We start from the raw sequence: 15,584 nt of genomic DNA, 5'->3' as shown, positions 1-15,584 counted from the left end.
GATGGATATTGATAGTGGTGGTGGTGAACTTTGGTGGCCAGACGGACATAATTTGTCTCGGACTTCAAGCAACCAATTTCTCTTAATATTTGGACGTCTTAGATTGGATATCGCACTCTCTACTAACTTTCACATGTGTAGGCTTTAGGCCATTAATTCGCCAGGCTTTATCGGGCCTATCATATTGTCTGAAGTGTTAAAAGTAAGTAATACAAGTTTGAGAAATTTAGGGTTTTGATCGAATATTAATTTTTTTTTCCCTAGTGGCCTAGTCCAATCTGTCGCCATATTTCGTTATGGAGAAGCATTTTTAGCCATCGCGAGGTGCGCCTATAGAATTTCTCTGGTTTACCGACTTATAGGCACAAAATAACTGACATGGTCCCACTTTTTTTCTTATATCTAGTTCAATTTCTTTCTTTACTATCAAGACATGGTTGCCCTAGTGGTTAAAGTGTTGACATATACTAAGGGCAGTATTGTTAGTGTATAAATAATATAGTTGAGTTTTAGGCCATAGTTTAATTAGGCGCATGTTCTTATTAAATTTGACAGTATTGTGCTTATCACATCTTTGATGTATCAACAACGGCATTGTAGTGACTATCATCGTAGTCAATTTCCAAAAAAAAAAAAAGAACTTCTTCCTTTACTGAGGGCAGTTTGAATTCACTTTTCATTCTATGATAATCTTTATGTTTCAAAGTACTGATAACATATTACCATTGAAAATTGTCATTCATCAATCTATACTTGGATACTGAGCACTAGTTGGTGGAATCTCGAACTCCAGTCAACCCAGACACTGTCTTTGTGGTTGGGTTCTTGTGTATTTATTCTTTTACTTAAACTTTTTTTGCTAATGGTGTTCTTTTATCAACCACTGATTTACGTTAGATTTATATTTTTAAACATACTAGGTCTACTCTAATTTCTTCTTGTTTAACGAATTCGTACCCACATTAGCCAAAAAAAATCTATCGTGACATACAAAGAAGATTTATGACACACTCAACTAAGAGAAATGCAAGGGAACAAGAACTATTGGGCAGTCTCTGGCATAAATTTGATGTGGTTTTCCATGATTGGAGCGAAAGCGGATGAGAATTATTTGAAGTTCCATTCGCGGAAAGCCACATAAATTTTTTGTCCAGATTTTTTCGTTCCCCAGAAAATTACCGGTAACGATGAAAAATTTACTTAATTACTTACTTTGCTAATGCAACAACTTATCAGGCTAATAATGTATATATAGTTTTTCTTTAAAAGTTATGGTTGTGGCAGGGAGCAGGGATGGCAATGGAGCTGGCTGCTTGGGCTAGGTGTCTATAGGTACGGAAGATTATATTTCTTTTTAGGAAAATGATCAAATGCCCGGACCAATCTCGGGCTCCCGACCAGGATATGTGGTTGGCTGAGATTTAGAGAGACAAAATACTTAGCTTTCTCTCTCTAAATCTTAGCAGGCCACATACGACAACTGAGATTGGGTCGGGATTGTGACCGGACATACCATCAAGGATGTTCTTTTTAATAATTTCTGGAAACAATAAGATTCCAACATTAGTCTTTCCAATGAAGAAACAAAATTATCATCTAAATTTAAGATTTTGATATTTAAAACTCTGCAAAATTAAGAAAAGTTAATATGCTCTCAAGACATTTGGCAGAGATATTAAATTTAATACTTTATTTGGCTCTAGAAAATGAGTTTTTTTTTTTAAAGAATAGAAAATGAGTTAGTCGAGTTTTGTTACATATAAAAGGGGGTTCACAACTAAAATTTTCCATACCCAATGAGGTTTTCAATAGAACAACTGGAGCTATTATTTTTTAAGCACAAATAAGGATTACCAATGCATTTAAGTCCTAGAATTATGGGCTGCTTCAAATAAATTCTAAAAAAAGTGGATGGTAAAGAGACATTTTAGATCCTAAATTTCTTGTTTTATTTATAGAAAATATAATTAAAAAATATTAAAAAGACAATTTTACCCCTCAATTTGATAAAAAGATGATACAAGTAAAGAATAAATTAAAGCAACAAAAATGTCCATAGTAAAAATTAATGGACTGTAATTTCTTAAACCTAGAAATTTCAAACCACAAAACTCTCATCATATCAAAGTTTTAAAAAACAGGCAAAGAAACACAAAAACTCTTTCTCCCATAGGAAGAGTAGAAACCATGAAGAAAAGGAGCATCTTCCTTTCCCTATTATGCTTCTTTGTTTTCTCTCTCTTAGGGAGAACTACCCTTGCAACTAAAAGAGTAATTCTTTTTGTTTAATTAATTATGAATTTTATTTATTCTAAATAGTTATTTCCTTTGTTATTATTATTATTATTATTATTATTATTATTAAATATGCATAATTAAATTTCTCACAGAACTATGTCGTGTACTTGGGGTCACATGATCATGGTCCTGATCCAAATTCCTCTCATTTTGACAAAGCAAAAGAGGATCATATTGAGTTTCTTGCCTCATTCTTGGGAAGGTGAAATATTTTTTTTGTTAATTTTTTTTTGGTTAATTAAATTAAATTAATCGATTTAAATTTTTTTTCTCTGTTTTGTAATATATTTTTAAAATCACAGTAAAGAGAAGGCGGAAAAAGCGTTAATTTATTCATATACGAAAAGTATTAATGGGTTTGCTGCAAGTCTTGAAGAAGAGCAATCGAAAGAAATTGCAAGTAAGTAATACTTATTTCTTACAAAACCTATTAACTTTTTGTTGATGAAATTATTAACTTAATGTATTTGTGTTTTTTTTTCTTCTCATTGCAATTCAAATGAAAGAGCATCCCGATGTTATGTCGATATTTTTGAGTAAGACGCGGAAATTGCACACAACCCATTCATGGAGTTTTCTTGGATTAGAAAGTGCAACCGAAGGACAATTATTCAAAGCTCCGGATTTTGGGAGCGATATAATCATTGGTGCACTTGATACAGGTAAATTTTAGAATGTTGTTGCCTTTCTTCATGAACTTTCCTTTTTTTTGGACATAAAGAAATACAACTACTTTCAAAAAAATTCTGCACAATATTGTTTAGAACGCCCGTAAATGCTCTAAATTACGATGTTATTCGTGTAGGTGTTTATTCAGGATCAGAGAGTTTTAATGATGAGGGATTGGGACCAATTCCGTCAAGGTGGAAAGGATCTTGTGAACCCAATGATGTCGTCACTTGTAACAGGTTTGTAGTCGATCTTGTCAAGAACAAAATCTTGTATCGGTTAAAACTAGATTAGGCTGATAAAAGCAGAAACAATATCAGCAACTGCTAGAACTTTTTGACCTTATACACATAAAACACTCTATTATCATTTTTACACTAACATTCATGGGTGAACCATTTTGAAGGAAGCTAATAGGAGCAAAATACTTTGACTATGGATACAAAGACATGATGATAAATGAGTTTGAGACTGAAGCACCACCTTCAACAGCCCATGACACAATGGGCCATGGTACTCACACACTCTCAACCATAGCTGGCCGACGAGTCCGTGGTGTTAACCTATTCGGTTTTGGCAATGGAACCGCACGAGGAGCATTACTAAACGCTCGTGTCGCTTCTTATAAAGTTTGTTGGCCACCGATAAACGAAAATGCTACAGAATGTTGTGATATCGATATTCTTGCGGGGTTTGATGCCGCAATCCACGATGGTGTCGACGTTATATCGGTTTCTCTAGCTCAAGCTATGGGAGATGGTGAATCACAACCTGATTATTGGATGGATACCACAGCTATAGGTGCATTTCATGCCATGAAGAAAGGGATCATTGTTGTTTGTTCAGCTGGTAATGATGGGCCAACTCAAGGTACTGTGGCAAATGTTGCTCCATGGATTTTAACTGTCGGAGCAAGTATGACCGATCGAGGTTTCATTAATTATGTTACGCTCGGCAATGGAAAAAAATTCATGGTACGTACTTTTACATTTTTAGTAAGAATATGGGTTGTAGAGACAAAAGTCTTGTTTGGATCGGACCACTACCTCAGTGTACTGATTCAAAGAAATCGTGTTTTTCAGTCTGCTTTGGGTCAGGGTCGACACTGTTTTCCATTAATTTGTTGAATATTGTATAGTAAATTTCTCGAACTCAACAGGGACAAAGTCTTTCAACCCAAGTCTTGCCGGAGAACAAATTTTATCCTCTTGTTCATGCGGCTAGAGTTGGACTGCCCGATGTAGATAGTTACGTGGCGTAAGTATGAGACATTTATCTGTTATTTTTATTTATTTGGGTAATGCTCGTTAAATCGGATTTGCATGCTATTTTCATTTTTATTTATTCCCCAAATTATATGACTCTTCTTCATTTTCGAACTAGTGATAGATTCATTCAAATGCAGACCTCCTCAGTTTCATTTATATTTTATTCGTTTATGTAGTATTTAAGTACACTATATTTTCGTTTTATTATTTTGAGATGATCCAAAAGTTGATTTTTTTTTTTTAAATTTGTAGAGTGTCGTGTCAAGTAGGATCATTGGACCCAGAGAAAGTAAGGGGCAAGATCGTAGCGTGTCTAGACGGAGATCTTCCCAGAGTGGTTAAAGGGAAAGCAGTGGCAGATGCTGGTGGTGTTGGGATGATTATTGTAAATTTTGCTCCTTCGGATGTCTATGCAGATCTTCATTACCTTCCCGCTTCTCACATATCTGAAAACGCTTCAACCATTTTTGAGTATATCAAGACCAATCCGTACGTTCTCCTTTTTAATTCCCAATCATTCAGACAAATCAAACAAAAACTGATTTCGGAAAATTTGACTCGATTCCTTATGATTTCGTGTACGAATGATTTATGTGCAGGAATCCAACAGCTACCATATCAAGCTCTACAACTCAGTTAGGTCTTAGGGAAGCTCCATCTCTGGCTTGCTACTCTTCTAGAGGACCAAGTTCTGTGAACATGGAAATTCTCAAGGTATGAAAATTCTACAATTTTTAATTCATGACTTACAATAACAAGAGTGATAGTCTGCCCGACCACATACCTCTGCCGGAGTGCCGGGATTCAGCAGGGACAGTCGCCGGGCAGAATCCCATTTTCCGTACTTTACGAAAGACAACTTTTACGTAATACAGTTAGATGCGAGAGCATTTGACTGTAGGTCATTCTATATATGTTTTTTACTATGGAGAAATGTCATTTAAGTAATTAATCGAATGTGTTTTTATTATTTGTTCAGCCTGATATTATTGCACCAGGAATGAGTATACTAGCTGCATATTCAAAAGATGGACCTTTAACAGAGTTAGCTTCTGATAATCGTCGTGTACTCTATCACATGCTCTCTGGTACTTCCATGGCTAGTCCTCATGTTGCTGCAATGGTTGCTATCCTCAAACTTGCTCATCCTGATTGGAGTCCTTCTGCTATTAAATCTGCTCTTATGACTTCCAGTAAGGTTTTATTTTTTTGAAAATGACTTTTCCCTGCCATAATTGCGGTCAAATTCCGACAAAGATATGTGATTAGACAAGGTTCAGAGAGATAAAGTAAAACCTTTTCTCTATCTAAATCTGCCTTGCCACATACCCTTGTCGAGATTCAGCTGAGATTGTGGCCGGACAGAGTAACCGTCTCTGTCACTTTTACTTAGGGTGTATTATCTTTTTCTGTTAGGGTCTATTCCTAGGATGACCTTCTAGACCTAAATACCTTGTCTTACATTTAGGTTTGTGTGGCATATAGATTGATCACATAGATAGTATAATGTAGACTAGAAAAAACTCATAATATTAACTTTGTTTCTTCGACTTGTACAGCTAGAACTCGAAACGACTTAAAACAAACAATTCGAGAGTGTACTACACAAACAGAAGCAAACCCACTCGGGTTTGGAGCGGGACACGTACGTCTATACCGGGCTATGGATCCGGGTTTGATCTATGACTTAACCATGCACGATTACTTGAACTTATTATGTACCATGGGATATAATGATACCCAATTCAAGAATTTCATAAAAAAATCTTATGAATGCCCAAAAGATTTTGATATTTTGAACTTCAATTATCCTGCTATTACTATTCCTGCTCTAAGGGGTAGTGTAACGGTAAGACGTATACTAAAAAACGTCGGTCCACCAGCTACATATAACGTTACAATTGTTCAACCTTATGGAATTACCGTAACGGTACAACCGAAGCAGCTAAAATTCGAAAAATTGGGGGAAAAGAAGATGTATTGGCTTACTGTTACAGCTCAAGAGAATATTAAGACTAAAACTTTTGTTTTCGGAATGATTCGATGGTGGAATGGAGGTGTACACAGTGTGAAGAGTCCTATTTCAGTGATGTTGGCCCAAGAGGAAGAAGCAGAAGAGTAGAGAACTTAAGGTTGGGTTTGGTGGGTTGCGTCTTATTTGTTGTTGGATTCATTATGGGTTCAACCATATGGTTCATTGTTGTATCAATATTTTAATTCTTTTGTGGTTTTCAATTTTTATGATCTTTTGTATATGTAAATGCCTTATTTGTACCAAATTGAGTGAAATATATACTTTATCATAGTTTATCATTTTTTTTTTGTTTCATGAACAATAAATAAAATTTTGACTTTGGTATAAAATCTTTAAGATATTTTCTAATAGGCCATGTCACTTTAAGTCCAAGAAGAATTCATGAACCTACGAGTAACAAGTTCTTTGTTACCCAGAATAGAATAATCACTTAAAGAAAAATTTGATTTCGTTACAAAGAATTTTGGGTTATCTTATAATAGGCATGTCACTTAAGTTAGAGAAGTGGGAACTAAGAATAACAAGTTTTTCGTCACCAAGAACAGAATAACCATTTAGGATAGCCAATTAGCCAAACATAATATATTTTCCAGAAGTCCAAAATGCTTTAGATGACTTCTGTGTTTGTCGACCGATTGATAGTTTATGATCAGTTTCTCCCTTTGTCTACTATCTTTCTAGAGTTACCCTGAGTCACTCCTTTTTTTAATTTTTTAATTCATTAACCCGTTGAGAAAAATAAGCCACTTTTTGTACTAATCAGTCTACCTAGAGTTTTTCTCTAATGCGAAAAACCAGAATCTTACATGTAATGGTGAATAAATAGAACATAACCACGAAGCAAACAAAGGATAATGACATGCAAGATTTATAGAGGTTCGAAACAAGTCTTACGTCCTCTTTCAGCCGCAGCAAGCTGATCCACTAATCCACTATGAACTTGAAGTTACAACGTACCCGAATTACCATACACAAAGTCTAGTACACTCTCTGGTTACACAACTCTCTTGATAAAGCCTCTCTCTTACTCTTTCACTTTGATTTACAGAAGAGAACCTTGGGATGGATGATTCAAAATGATGAATAGGGAAAGCTATTTACAACATTCCATCATGGGGATGAGCAAGAGAGAATTAAATTAGTTCCCAATTTTCTTGTATCTGTTTAATGTCAAGCTGCATTGTCTTCCTCAAGACAAGTTCTCTAAGTTTGTCACAAAAGTTACCGTACTTCATTTACGGTCTCTTTTTCGACAAATTCACATGTAGGTAGTAAATAATCTTTTAAGCTTTGGACTTTTTACTCCTACCATTAAATAACCTTTAAACCCCACCATATAACATAAGCAATTTTATAAAAATGGATATGGGTAATTGCCAACATGAATCCTACCCATAGTGTGTACTTTTCTTATGCAGTTACACTTCATTAAAAATGAAGTTGAGTTTTTAAGAAGGAAGATTATTAAGGAGTTACTAGTACTTAAATTAAAATCTACAAACCGAAAATTGAGGGCTCAAGAAATGTTTATAAGAGAGAGATAGGGAGAATAAAGAAGAAAGGGGAAGAGTGCATAAAATAGATATGAAGATTATATGCTTCTTCCTTTCCATTTTGTTTTTCTTTCAATTTCAAAGGCCTATAGTTGCTACTAAGAAGGTGAGCATTTTTCATTTTTTGACCATAAATTTGATTATTTTCTATGACATTTTGATGGAAAATAATCGACTTACATGAACAAATCCTTTATACTTCCTTTCTTTGCTATTAAATAGCATTTTGTGTATTTTATGTCATGATATCGTTTTTATGTTTTTTTTTTCGTAGTCTTATGTTGTGTATTTAGGTGGACATTCACATGGTTCTGAACTATCATCCGTTGATATTGATCGTATAACTAACTTACATCATGAATTTTTGGGATCTTTCCTAGGGAGGTGATGAATGTTTAAAACTCTTTGTATATAATTATTATGTTTAATGTATAATTTCTTAATTTTGTTAAGTTTCTTGTTATAGTATAGAGAAAGCAGAAAGTGCTATGTTTTATTCCTATGCTAGACATATTAATGGATTTGCAGCTAATCTAGAAGAAGAAGAAGCAAATGAGATCTCAAGTATGCAATATTTTCCCCTATTAATTTTTTTTTTCTCCCTTCTTAATCCTAGTATTTTTTTTATTGTTTTTGTCTAATATTACATTAATAAAAATTTCGTAGAACATCCCGATGTTATATCGGTGTTCTTAAACAAAGGAAAAAAATTACATACAACAAGATCGTGGGATTTTCTCGGATTAGAAAGAAATGGAGAAGTTTTAGCAGGATCAATATGGAAAAAAGCAAAGTTCGGTGAAGACGTGATTATTGGAAGTCTTGATACTGGTAAGTTTTAGTGATTTTTCTCTCTTGTATTTTTTTTAATTTATGGTAAATTTTAGTGATTTTTCTCTTTCGAAATGAGATATCACATATGGGCTTGGGCTTCAATAAAAACATAATATAGTCAGGCCCAATTATGGATATGGGCTTATATTGTAGGTGTATGGCCTGAATCAAAGAGCTTTAGTGATGAAGGACTAGGACACATTCCAACAAGATGGAAGGGCTCTTGCCAAAATAGCACCCAACATGGAGTTCAATGCAACAGGTTGTATACTAATATCTTGCTACTTCTCAATTCAATGGCCTTGATTTTTCGACGTCTACATTTTTCCATCATGAAGAAAAATAATCTTCAAAATCCTTTTGTTCTTAGGAAATTGATTGGAGCAAGATACTTCAACAATGGGGAGAAGGTTTACAGAGAAAGTCTAGACTACAAATACCATACAGCAAGAGATTTCAATGGCCATGGGACCCACACTTTATCGACGGCCGGGGGCCAATCAGTAGTCGGAGCAAATATCTACAGATTAGGAAACGGCACAGCTAGCGGTGGATCGCCAAGGGCCCGAGTCGCCACCTACAAAGTCTGTTGGCCACCTATCAACGGAAGTGGCGAATGTCCAGATGCCGATATACTCGCAGCCTTCGACGCGGCCATACACGACAAGGTTGATGTATTGTCAGTATCACTAGGAGAAAACCCCATTGATTATCTATCAGATAGTATAGCAATCGGATCATTTCATGCTGTTAAAAATGGGATCACAGTTGTTTGTTCGGGTGGTAATATGGGTCCTGATTCGGGTCGGGTCAATAATGTTGCTCCATGGATATTAACAGTAGGAGCAAGCACCATTGATAGGGAATTTTTATCTTATGTTGAGCTTGGTAACAAATTGCACCTCAAGGTAAGAAAAAGATTAGCCCTAATTATTGTTTTAGTGAAGTATAAATTTATTAAATTATTTAAGCATCCCCAAGATTTATTGATTCAAGATTTTGTTCATGATTTGTATTTATATTCTTTTTTGATCCTTAAATTGTGTTCCTACTTATCTCTTGGTATGATTTCAGGGGCAAAGCCTATCAAGTACAAAATTGCCGCGCAGAAAATTATATCCTCTCATTACTTCCACAGCTGCTAAAGCTGCCAACGAATCTGGGGAATACGCGTAAGTTTTTTGAACTTTAATCTTAGAGCATCTCCAATGCAACACTCAAATTCTAAATCTTAGAGTGCCACACAAGATTTTTTAGAGTTTTTCTTTAAAATCCATCTCCTATGAAAAACTCAACATGAATCTCTAAAGTGACGTGTCAAGATTTGTTTTAGAGATTTTTAAGAGGACACTCTAAATTTAGAGTGTCTTCTTGAGGATCTCTAAGTGCCACATAAACAAATCAATTAGTTTTAAACCAAAATATAGGTTTGTAGAGTTTTCTTGAGTGTTGCATTAGAGAAGGTTTTGAAATAGAGTGTCTCTAAATGGCCAAACAGGAAAGAGACCATTTAGAGATCCATTTTCCACACTTGACACATAAGATTTTTAGAGTTTTTGTTGAGTCTTGCATTGGAGATGCTCTTAGTAAGCTGAGTCTTCTCGGAGGTCATTCTGTATCTAACAACTAAACATTCTAGACACGATACAATTTGTAACTCGGTACTATGTATACCAAGTTTTGTCTTACCACGTGGTTGGCATGGAACTCGAGTCGTTTTGAGGGTTCAAAGAATCACAAACATCATGTTTGATCGAATTGAGATTAATCTTTTTTTTCCAGAATAATCTTATTCCGCTTAAAATTTAATTTCATATTCATTCTACCACGTCAAACACAATTTTCAAAAACATGGATCATATCGCCCGAAACGTTGAAAATCTAATAAATGACCATTATAGCTTAAATAGCATAGACTCTAGTCTATAATTGTATACCTAAAACTGAAATAATGCAGAAGGATATGCTTACCAGAAAGCCTTGATCCAAAGAAAACGAAGGGGAAGATTGTGGTTTGCTTAAGAGGAGAAGGTTCAAGAGTGGAAAAGGGAAGGACTGTGCTTGATGCTGGTGGAATAGGAATGATTATTGCCAATGACCCAGATTATGTCGACGACATAACTCCCGAACCTCATGTTCTTCCTACTTCACATATCTCAGCAGTCGATTCCGCTACCCTTTTCTCTTACATTAATTCTACCAAGTAAGTCCTCTAGCAGTTACCGATATTGTTTCTAGCTAGTGGGTTTTGTTTCCGATAAAAATTTGACGAGTCCAACCAAAAGGCCTTATTCTGTAGCTAAAAATTTGGATGCTTTCCTATGCAATGTGAGAGTAACAATTATTGAATAATTTGGGAAAATAGAATGATAAGTTGACCTAATTTTGGATTTAAATGTAGGTCTCCGGTGGCTTATATTACACCACCAGAAACAAAATTAGGTGTTAAACCAGCACCAGTTATTGCTTACTTTTCTTCCAGAGGACCTAACACTATTACACCAGAAATTCTCAAGGTTTTCATCAGCATCTTATATTTTATTTCAATCTTTTCGAAATTTTATAATTGAGAATTTTATTATGTTTAGTACTATTGATTTGTTTTTCGCCTTTACTATTATTTCTTTTAGCCTGATATTATAGCACCAGGAGTGAATGTTCTAGCTGCTTTTACTCAAGCTAGAGGACCTTCAATGGCGTCGTCGGATAAACGTCGTGTTTTATTCAACACCATGACCGGCACATCCATGGCCTGCCCTCATGTTTCAGGTGTCGTCGGCCTTCTCAAAACACTCCACCCTGACTGGAGTCCCGCCGCGATTAAATCAGCCATTATGACCACAGGTAAATTACAGCGCCGTATAATATATGTGTGTATATATAATATAAATGTATACTGTATTACCTACAGTAGTTTTTTTCCAAGTCAGATGTGAAATCTAACTCGAGGTCTGAATTGACTAGAGTTAGATTTCAGAATATTTGTTTTTCGTCTAATTTGTGATGTCTGACTCGTCTAATGACTGACTTAGCGCTGATTTTAGGTCTATTTGAGTCGAACTATTCAAATTCAGATAACCAAACAAAAAACAAACATCTAACATTATGAAACTAAAAGAATGAACTAGTAGTAGTACTAATCCTTCTCTAATTTTGTTTTTCTTCAGCTAGAAGTCGAAATAATGCTAGAAAACCAATTCTAACGGAATCAAGTGTTTATGGTTCTCCATTCAGTTATGGTGCCGGACATATAAGACCTAACAAGGCAATGGATCCTGGCTTAGTTTATGACTTAACCACTGACGATTACTTACACTTCTTATGTGCGGTTGGCTACAACGAAACTCAACTCTCCACATTCAAGGACGAGCCTTATAAATGTAAATCTATTAGTCTCTTAGACTTCAACTACCCTTCGATTGTCGTCCCTAGACTCTATGGTCCTATAACTGTGACTCGAACTGTTAAGAATGTTGGTCCTCCTGGTATTTACACTGTGAAACTTACCGAACCCTACATGGTTTCGGTTAATGTTAAACCGAAGAAGCTAAAGTTTAGCAAGAAAGGTGAAGAGAAGACGTTTAATGTTACTTTGGAAGTAAAGGGAAATGAAGTGATTGAAGATTATGTCGTTGGGAGGCTTAGATGGAGTGACGGTGTTCACTATGTGAGGAGTTCTATTGTTGTCATGGAAGGGCGAAAATAGTGGTTAAACTTCTAATAAGAATGTTTTTGCATTTCAGTTTATTATGTTTAGTTGGTTTTCCTTGTTTCATACTTCATTTGGCATATGTTATTTTCATGTGATTAGTGTATTTAAGGTCACAAACATGATATTTCACAATAAACTCAGAGATTTTATAGCATAATTAAGAATAATACATAAGAGAACTTACATATATTACTCGAGATACTGAAAAATATGGCACATGTACATAAGAAGAAGTCTAGTGTTTCAGAATAGATCTATTGACAGGGATACAGTTAGGGATGCACCTGATGACATTTCGATGTTCGGTTGGACTGCATGAAGAGAAGAACGCTGGATCCTGTTCGAAAGCTTTTATATAATTTTCAAGAAGTGATATAATTTCGTCAAAGTGTGGTCGCTTCTCTGGGTTAGTTGACCAGCATCGGCTGATGAGACATTTGAGTGCCATCGGACAATCAGTTGGCAGCGGAGGTCTTGCATTCTGCATGAACACAACTGATATAAGATACAAGAAAATTTAACAATGTTATGTGCTAAACTAAACCAACCCAGACTCCAGTAGTTTCTATCGTTTCGGTTGAAGTAGTGAAACAGATCATTTCCAATATTCAGGAGTGTTTAAAAGGATGAAGACATATTGGACAATTTACGGCCATTACCTTCCTGGAGACGGCGAAAGCAGCCTGTTCAGGGGTCATGTCACTAAATGGGGTCAATGCGGTCAAAATTTCCCAAACGACTATGCCAAAACTGTAGACATCGACTTTCTTTGTATGATGCTTGTCTTTTATCATTTCAGGTGCCATCCATCGGTATGTCCCTGTAAATCCTTTTCCACTCCCACACTGAGACTCTAAACATGAGATCCCAAAATCTGCAACCTTGACACACATATCCTCTCCAAGAAGTAAGTTTTCTGATTTGAGATCCCTATGGAGTACTCCTTGGGAATGAAGATAATGCATCCCTCGTGCAATATCGAGAGCCAATTTCAAGACCAGGTTGAGAGGAACTGAATGGGGTTCCTGTTGATGAAGGTATTTTTTTAGTGAGCCACCGGCCAAATACTCGGTGATGATGCAGAATACTGGAGGCTTCTTACATGCCGCGACAAACTGCATGATGAAATATAGAGAATAGTATTCCAGACAATAATCCATTTGGTCATGACAAAGCCTGAAAGCATGATAATAATCTTCTACGCAATTTGTTCAAAGAAAAAAAGCCCGACAATTAATACATAAAGTCAATATCAAGTTTGAGATTTAACTTATTTTTCCGATTCGTTTATCACTTCATGACATGAATTTCAGACCCACATCTATAACTAGTCTTCGGTTAGAGAAATAATCTCAACCCCATACAATTAGCTTACTATTGGGAGTAGGGACAACATCACATGGTAGTCTCAAGAACACTATTTTATAACACACTGGAGCACAACGCATTAAAAAAAATGTTTGGGATCTTAAGGAAAATGCTACTGAACCCCAATTTCAAATCCTGAATAGTATTAGTCCTTGAATTCAATTTGTGGTTGAGGTTCGACTATCGACGCGTTGATTACTATCTTCAACTGAAATCCAAGTATAATTGAGAATTCAGAGTAAAAAGTTCAGCAAATAAAAACCCCCCAAGAAGACAAACTAATACCTAACTTGAAAAACTTCAGCAAACAATTCAAGTACAAAAACGAAATAACTTCTTAAGATATAATCGATTAAGAACAACGAATTTAGGAACAAAGATCTTACACTGACGATATTCGGATGTCGGAGATGGAATAGAAAGTTAACTTCAGAATTAAATTGATTCTCCAACAAAGTAGCTAATATCTCATCTTCTTCAGGCTGACTTATTAGCTTAATTGCTACTTCCATTTGCTTGTAAATCCCTTTATAAATTCTACTGTGTTTTCCAGAAGCAAATTTATTTCCAATTAACAATTCTGACATATCAACACTCCATTCTTCTTCTTCTTCTTCTCCTTTTATTTCTCCACCAAATGAAACTAAGTACTTCGACCACGATTGTTCTTCGTGGTGGTTTCTTCGTTTCTCAGGTTTACTTAGATTTGAAATCTGCTTAAACCATCGCAATTTCTTCATCGAGATCCAAAAAAAATTTGTTAGGTTTTTGAGACTGTTAAAACCCTAATTTTAGGATCCTTTGAAAACCTAATGTAGATTTAAAAATCCAAGACTTCAATTCATCTAAACCAGACACAATAAACAAAATCTACAAATCTATTCATTATCTAGTTCAGAAAACTCACTACAAATTTCCTTTTCTCACTTTTCACTACATTTTCGCTGTTCTAAATGTGATTAATCTTGTGCATTCATAGCTAAATCATCCATCTAGTTACTCAGAAACCTAAATAGAATCCAAACCTCAAAGAAAGAAATCTGTTTGTTTCTTTCTTCTTCTTCTTCAAAAACTCAATGGAAATATCTGTTTTAATAGTAGTAAAGTTTCTTCGTTTTTTATATCTAAAATTAATCTTCTAGCTCAAAATCAAAAGTTCAGAAATGAGAAAATGCAAATCAAAATCAAGAATCTTTACTACTTACAGAGGTAACAAAGATATGAAGGGAGAAGATTAGCGAACAGAGGAACTAGGTTTTTGGAGGAGCTCTGTGAATTTGGTGATTTTTAATGTGGGAGATTTTTAGGGTTAGAGAGAGAGAGAGGAAGAGAGAAAGAAAGAAAGTTAGAGAGAGAGAGAGTTTTTTTTTTAGAGAGAGCAGAGAGTTGTTTGGAAGTATACTGTGAAAAGTTTGCTGGATTTGGCGGGTTTTTCTCTTTCTCACACAAACACACTACTTTTTCAGTTTTGTCCAACGTGGGAAAAACTACTCACATCTATTCCCTACCTCCTTCCTCCCTAACTAGCTACTCATTTACAGTTTTACCCCACTAAAACCATTTTATATTACTGAATTGCCATTATTAGTGGTCTTCTGAGGTTGGCACTAGTTGTGGCCAACGGGTCGTGTTGGTCCGTTTACGGACCGACACGATCCCGCACAACAACGGCCGGAATTGCCACGAAAACGACACGGCAACAATTGGACCGTTGTCATAGGGCGTTTATGTGCCTAGATTTTGTAGTCTGGGCACGTCACGACTCGTTGGTCACCACTAGTTAGCACTCTGGGTCACAATGGGTCGGTTCCGATTTTAATTTTTCATTAATTCCAAAGCTGGCCCCT

At 35.5% G+C, this 15,584-nt stretch overlaps 3 protein-coding genes across 7 annotated transcripts; 2 read left to right on the top strand and 1 right to left on the bottom strand.

The window, feature by feature from the left end:
* Positions 1-1,921: 1,921 nt before the first annotated feature.
* Positions 1,922-6,548, top strand: LOC147542838 (subtilisin-like protease SBT5.4). The gene is made up of 11 exons (XM_086636585.1): positions 1,922-2,271; positions 2,391-2,500; positions 2,601-2,698; positions 2,805-2,960; positions 3,104-3,206; positions 3,374-3,941; positions 4,127-4,224; positions 4,488-4,724; positions 4,835-4,949; positions 5,215-5,428; positions 5,795-6,548. Exons 1-11 carry the CDS (start codon positions 2,188-2,190, stop codon positions 6,355-6,357), a joined length of 2,346 nt encoding a protein of 781 aa, XP_086492711.1. The 5' UTR covers positions 1,922-2,187; the 3' UTR covers positions 6,358-6,548.
* A 1,087-nt stretch (positions 6,549-7,635) lies between these two features.
* Positions 7,636-12,523, top strand: LOC147542837 (subtilisin-like protease SBT5.4). 5 transcript variants are annotated; one of them, XM_086636586.1, is made up of 11 exons: positions 7,636-7,929; positions 8,098-8,207; positions 8,290-8,387; positions 8,490-8,654; positions 8,811-8,919; positions 9,028-9,565; positions 9,732-9,829; positions 10,615-10,860; positions 11,059-11,173; positions 11,288-11,501; positions 11,825-12,523. In XM_086636586.1, the coding sequence occupies exons 1-11, from the start codon at positions 7,855-7,857 to the stop codon at positions 12,361-12,363; spliced, it is 2,307 nt and encodes a 768-aa protein (XP_086492712.1). In that variant the 5' UTR covers positions 7,636-7,854; the 3' UTR covers positions 12,364-12,523. The 5 variants fall into 5 exon arrangements, with proteins under 5 accessions (XP_086492712.1, XP_086492713.1, XP_086492714.1 ...); XM_086636587.1 differs by having other exon boundaries at positions 7,749-7,929; positions 8,295-8,387; XM_086636588.1 differs by having other exon boundaries at positions 7,781-7,929; positions 8,117-8,207.
* On the bottom strand, positions 12,494-15,232 carry LOC147542836 (serine/threonine/tyrosine-protein kinase HT1-like). The gene is made up of 3 exons (XM_086636596.1): positions 14,124-15,232; positions 13,029-13,484; positions 12,494-12,850 (listed from the first exon to the last, which is right to left on the bottom strand). The coding sequence occupies exons 1-3, from the start codon at positions 14,475-14,477 to the stop codon at positions 12,605-12,607; spliced, it is 1,056 nt and encodes a 351-aa protein (XP_086492722.1). The 5' UTR covers positions 14,478-15,232; the 3' UTR covers positions 12,494-12,604.
* Between the last annotated feature and the right edge of the window lie 352 nt (positions 15,233-15,584).

Source organism: Eschscholzia californica, unplaced genomic scaffold (genome assembly GCF_041429995.1).
Source record: "Eschscholzia californica isolate CP2 unplaced genomic scaffold, dmEscCali1.0.p SCAF_4, whole genome shotgun sequence".
In the NCBI taxonomy this organism is placed as follows: Eukaryota; Viridiplantae; Streptophyta; class Magnoliopsida; order Ranunculales; family Papaveraceae; genus Eschscholzia; species Eschscholzia californica.
Note: the sequence above shows the minus strand (reverse complement) of the source record. Positions and strands in the feature narration are given on the sequence as shown.

Excerpts from the sequence above, each read along its gene's own strand:
- LOC147542838 (XM_086636585.1), top strand. The coding sequence starts at position 2,188 with ATGAAGAAAAGGAGCATCTTCCTTTCCCTATTATGCTTCTTTGTTTTC. Across the intron at positions 2,272-2,390 it reads CTACCCTTGCAACTAAAAGA|AACTATGTCGTGTACTTGGG; the intron begins GTAATTCTTTTT and ends AATTTCTCACAG. Across the intron at positions 4,950-5,214 it reads TGAACATGGAAATTCTCAAG|CCTGATATTATTGCACCAGG; the intron begins GTATGAAAATTC and ends TTATTTGTTCAG.
- LOC147542837 (XM_086636586.1), top strand. The coding sequence starts at position 7,855 with ATGAAGATTATATGCTTCTTCCTTTCCATTTTGTTTTTCTTTCAATTT. Across the intron at positions 9,566-9,731 it reads GTAACAAATTGCACCTCAAG|GGGCAAAGCCTATCAAGTAC; the intron begins GTAAGAAAAAGA and ends GTATGATTTCAG. Across the intron at positions 10,861-11,058 it reads TCTTACATTAATTCTACCAA|GTCTCCGGTGGCTTATATTA; the intron begins GTAAGTCCTCTA and ends ATTTAAATGTAG.
- LOC147542836 (XM_086636596.1), bottom strand. The coding sequence starts at position 14,477 with ATGAAGAAATTGCGATGGTTTAAGCAGATTTCAAATCTAAGTAAACCT. Across the intron at positions 13,485-14,123 it reads GACATCCGAATATCGTCAGT|TTTGTCGCGGCATGTAAGAA; the intron begins GTAAGATCTTTG and ends TTCATCATGCAG. Across the intron at positions 12,851-13,028 it reads CTTTCGCCGTCTCCAGGAAG|AATGCAAGACCTCCGCTGCC; the intron begins GTAATGGCCGTA and ends GTGTTCATGCAG.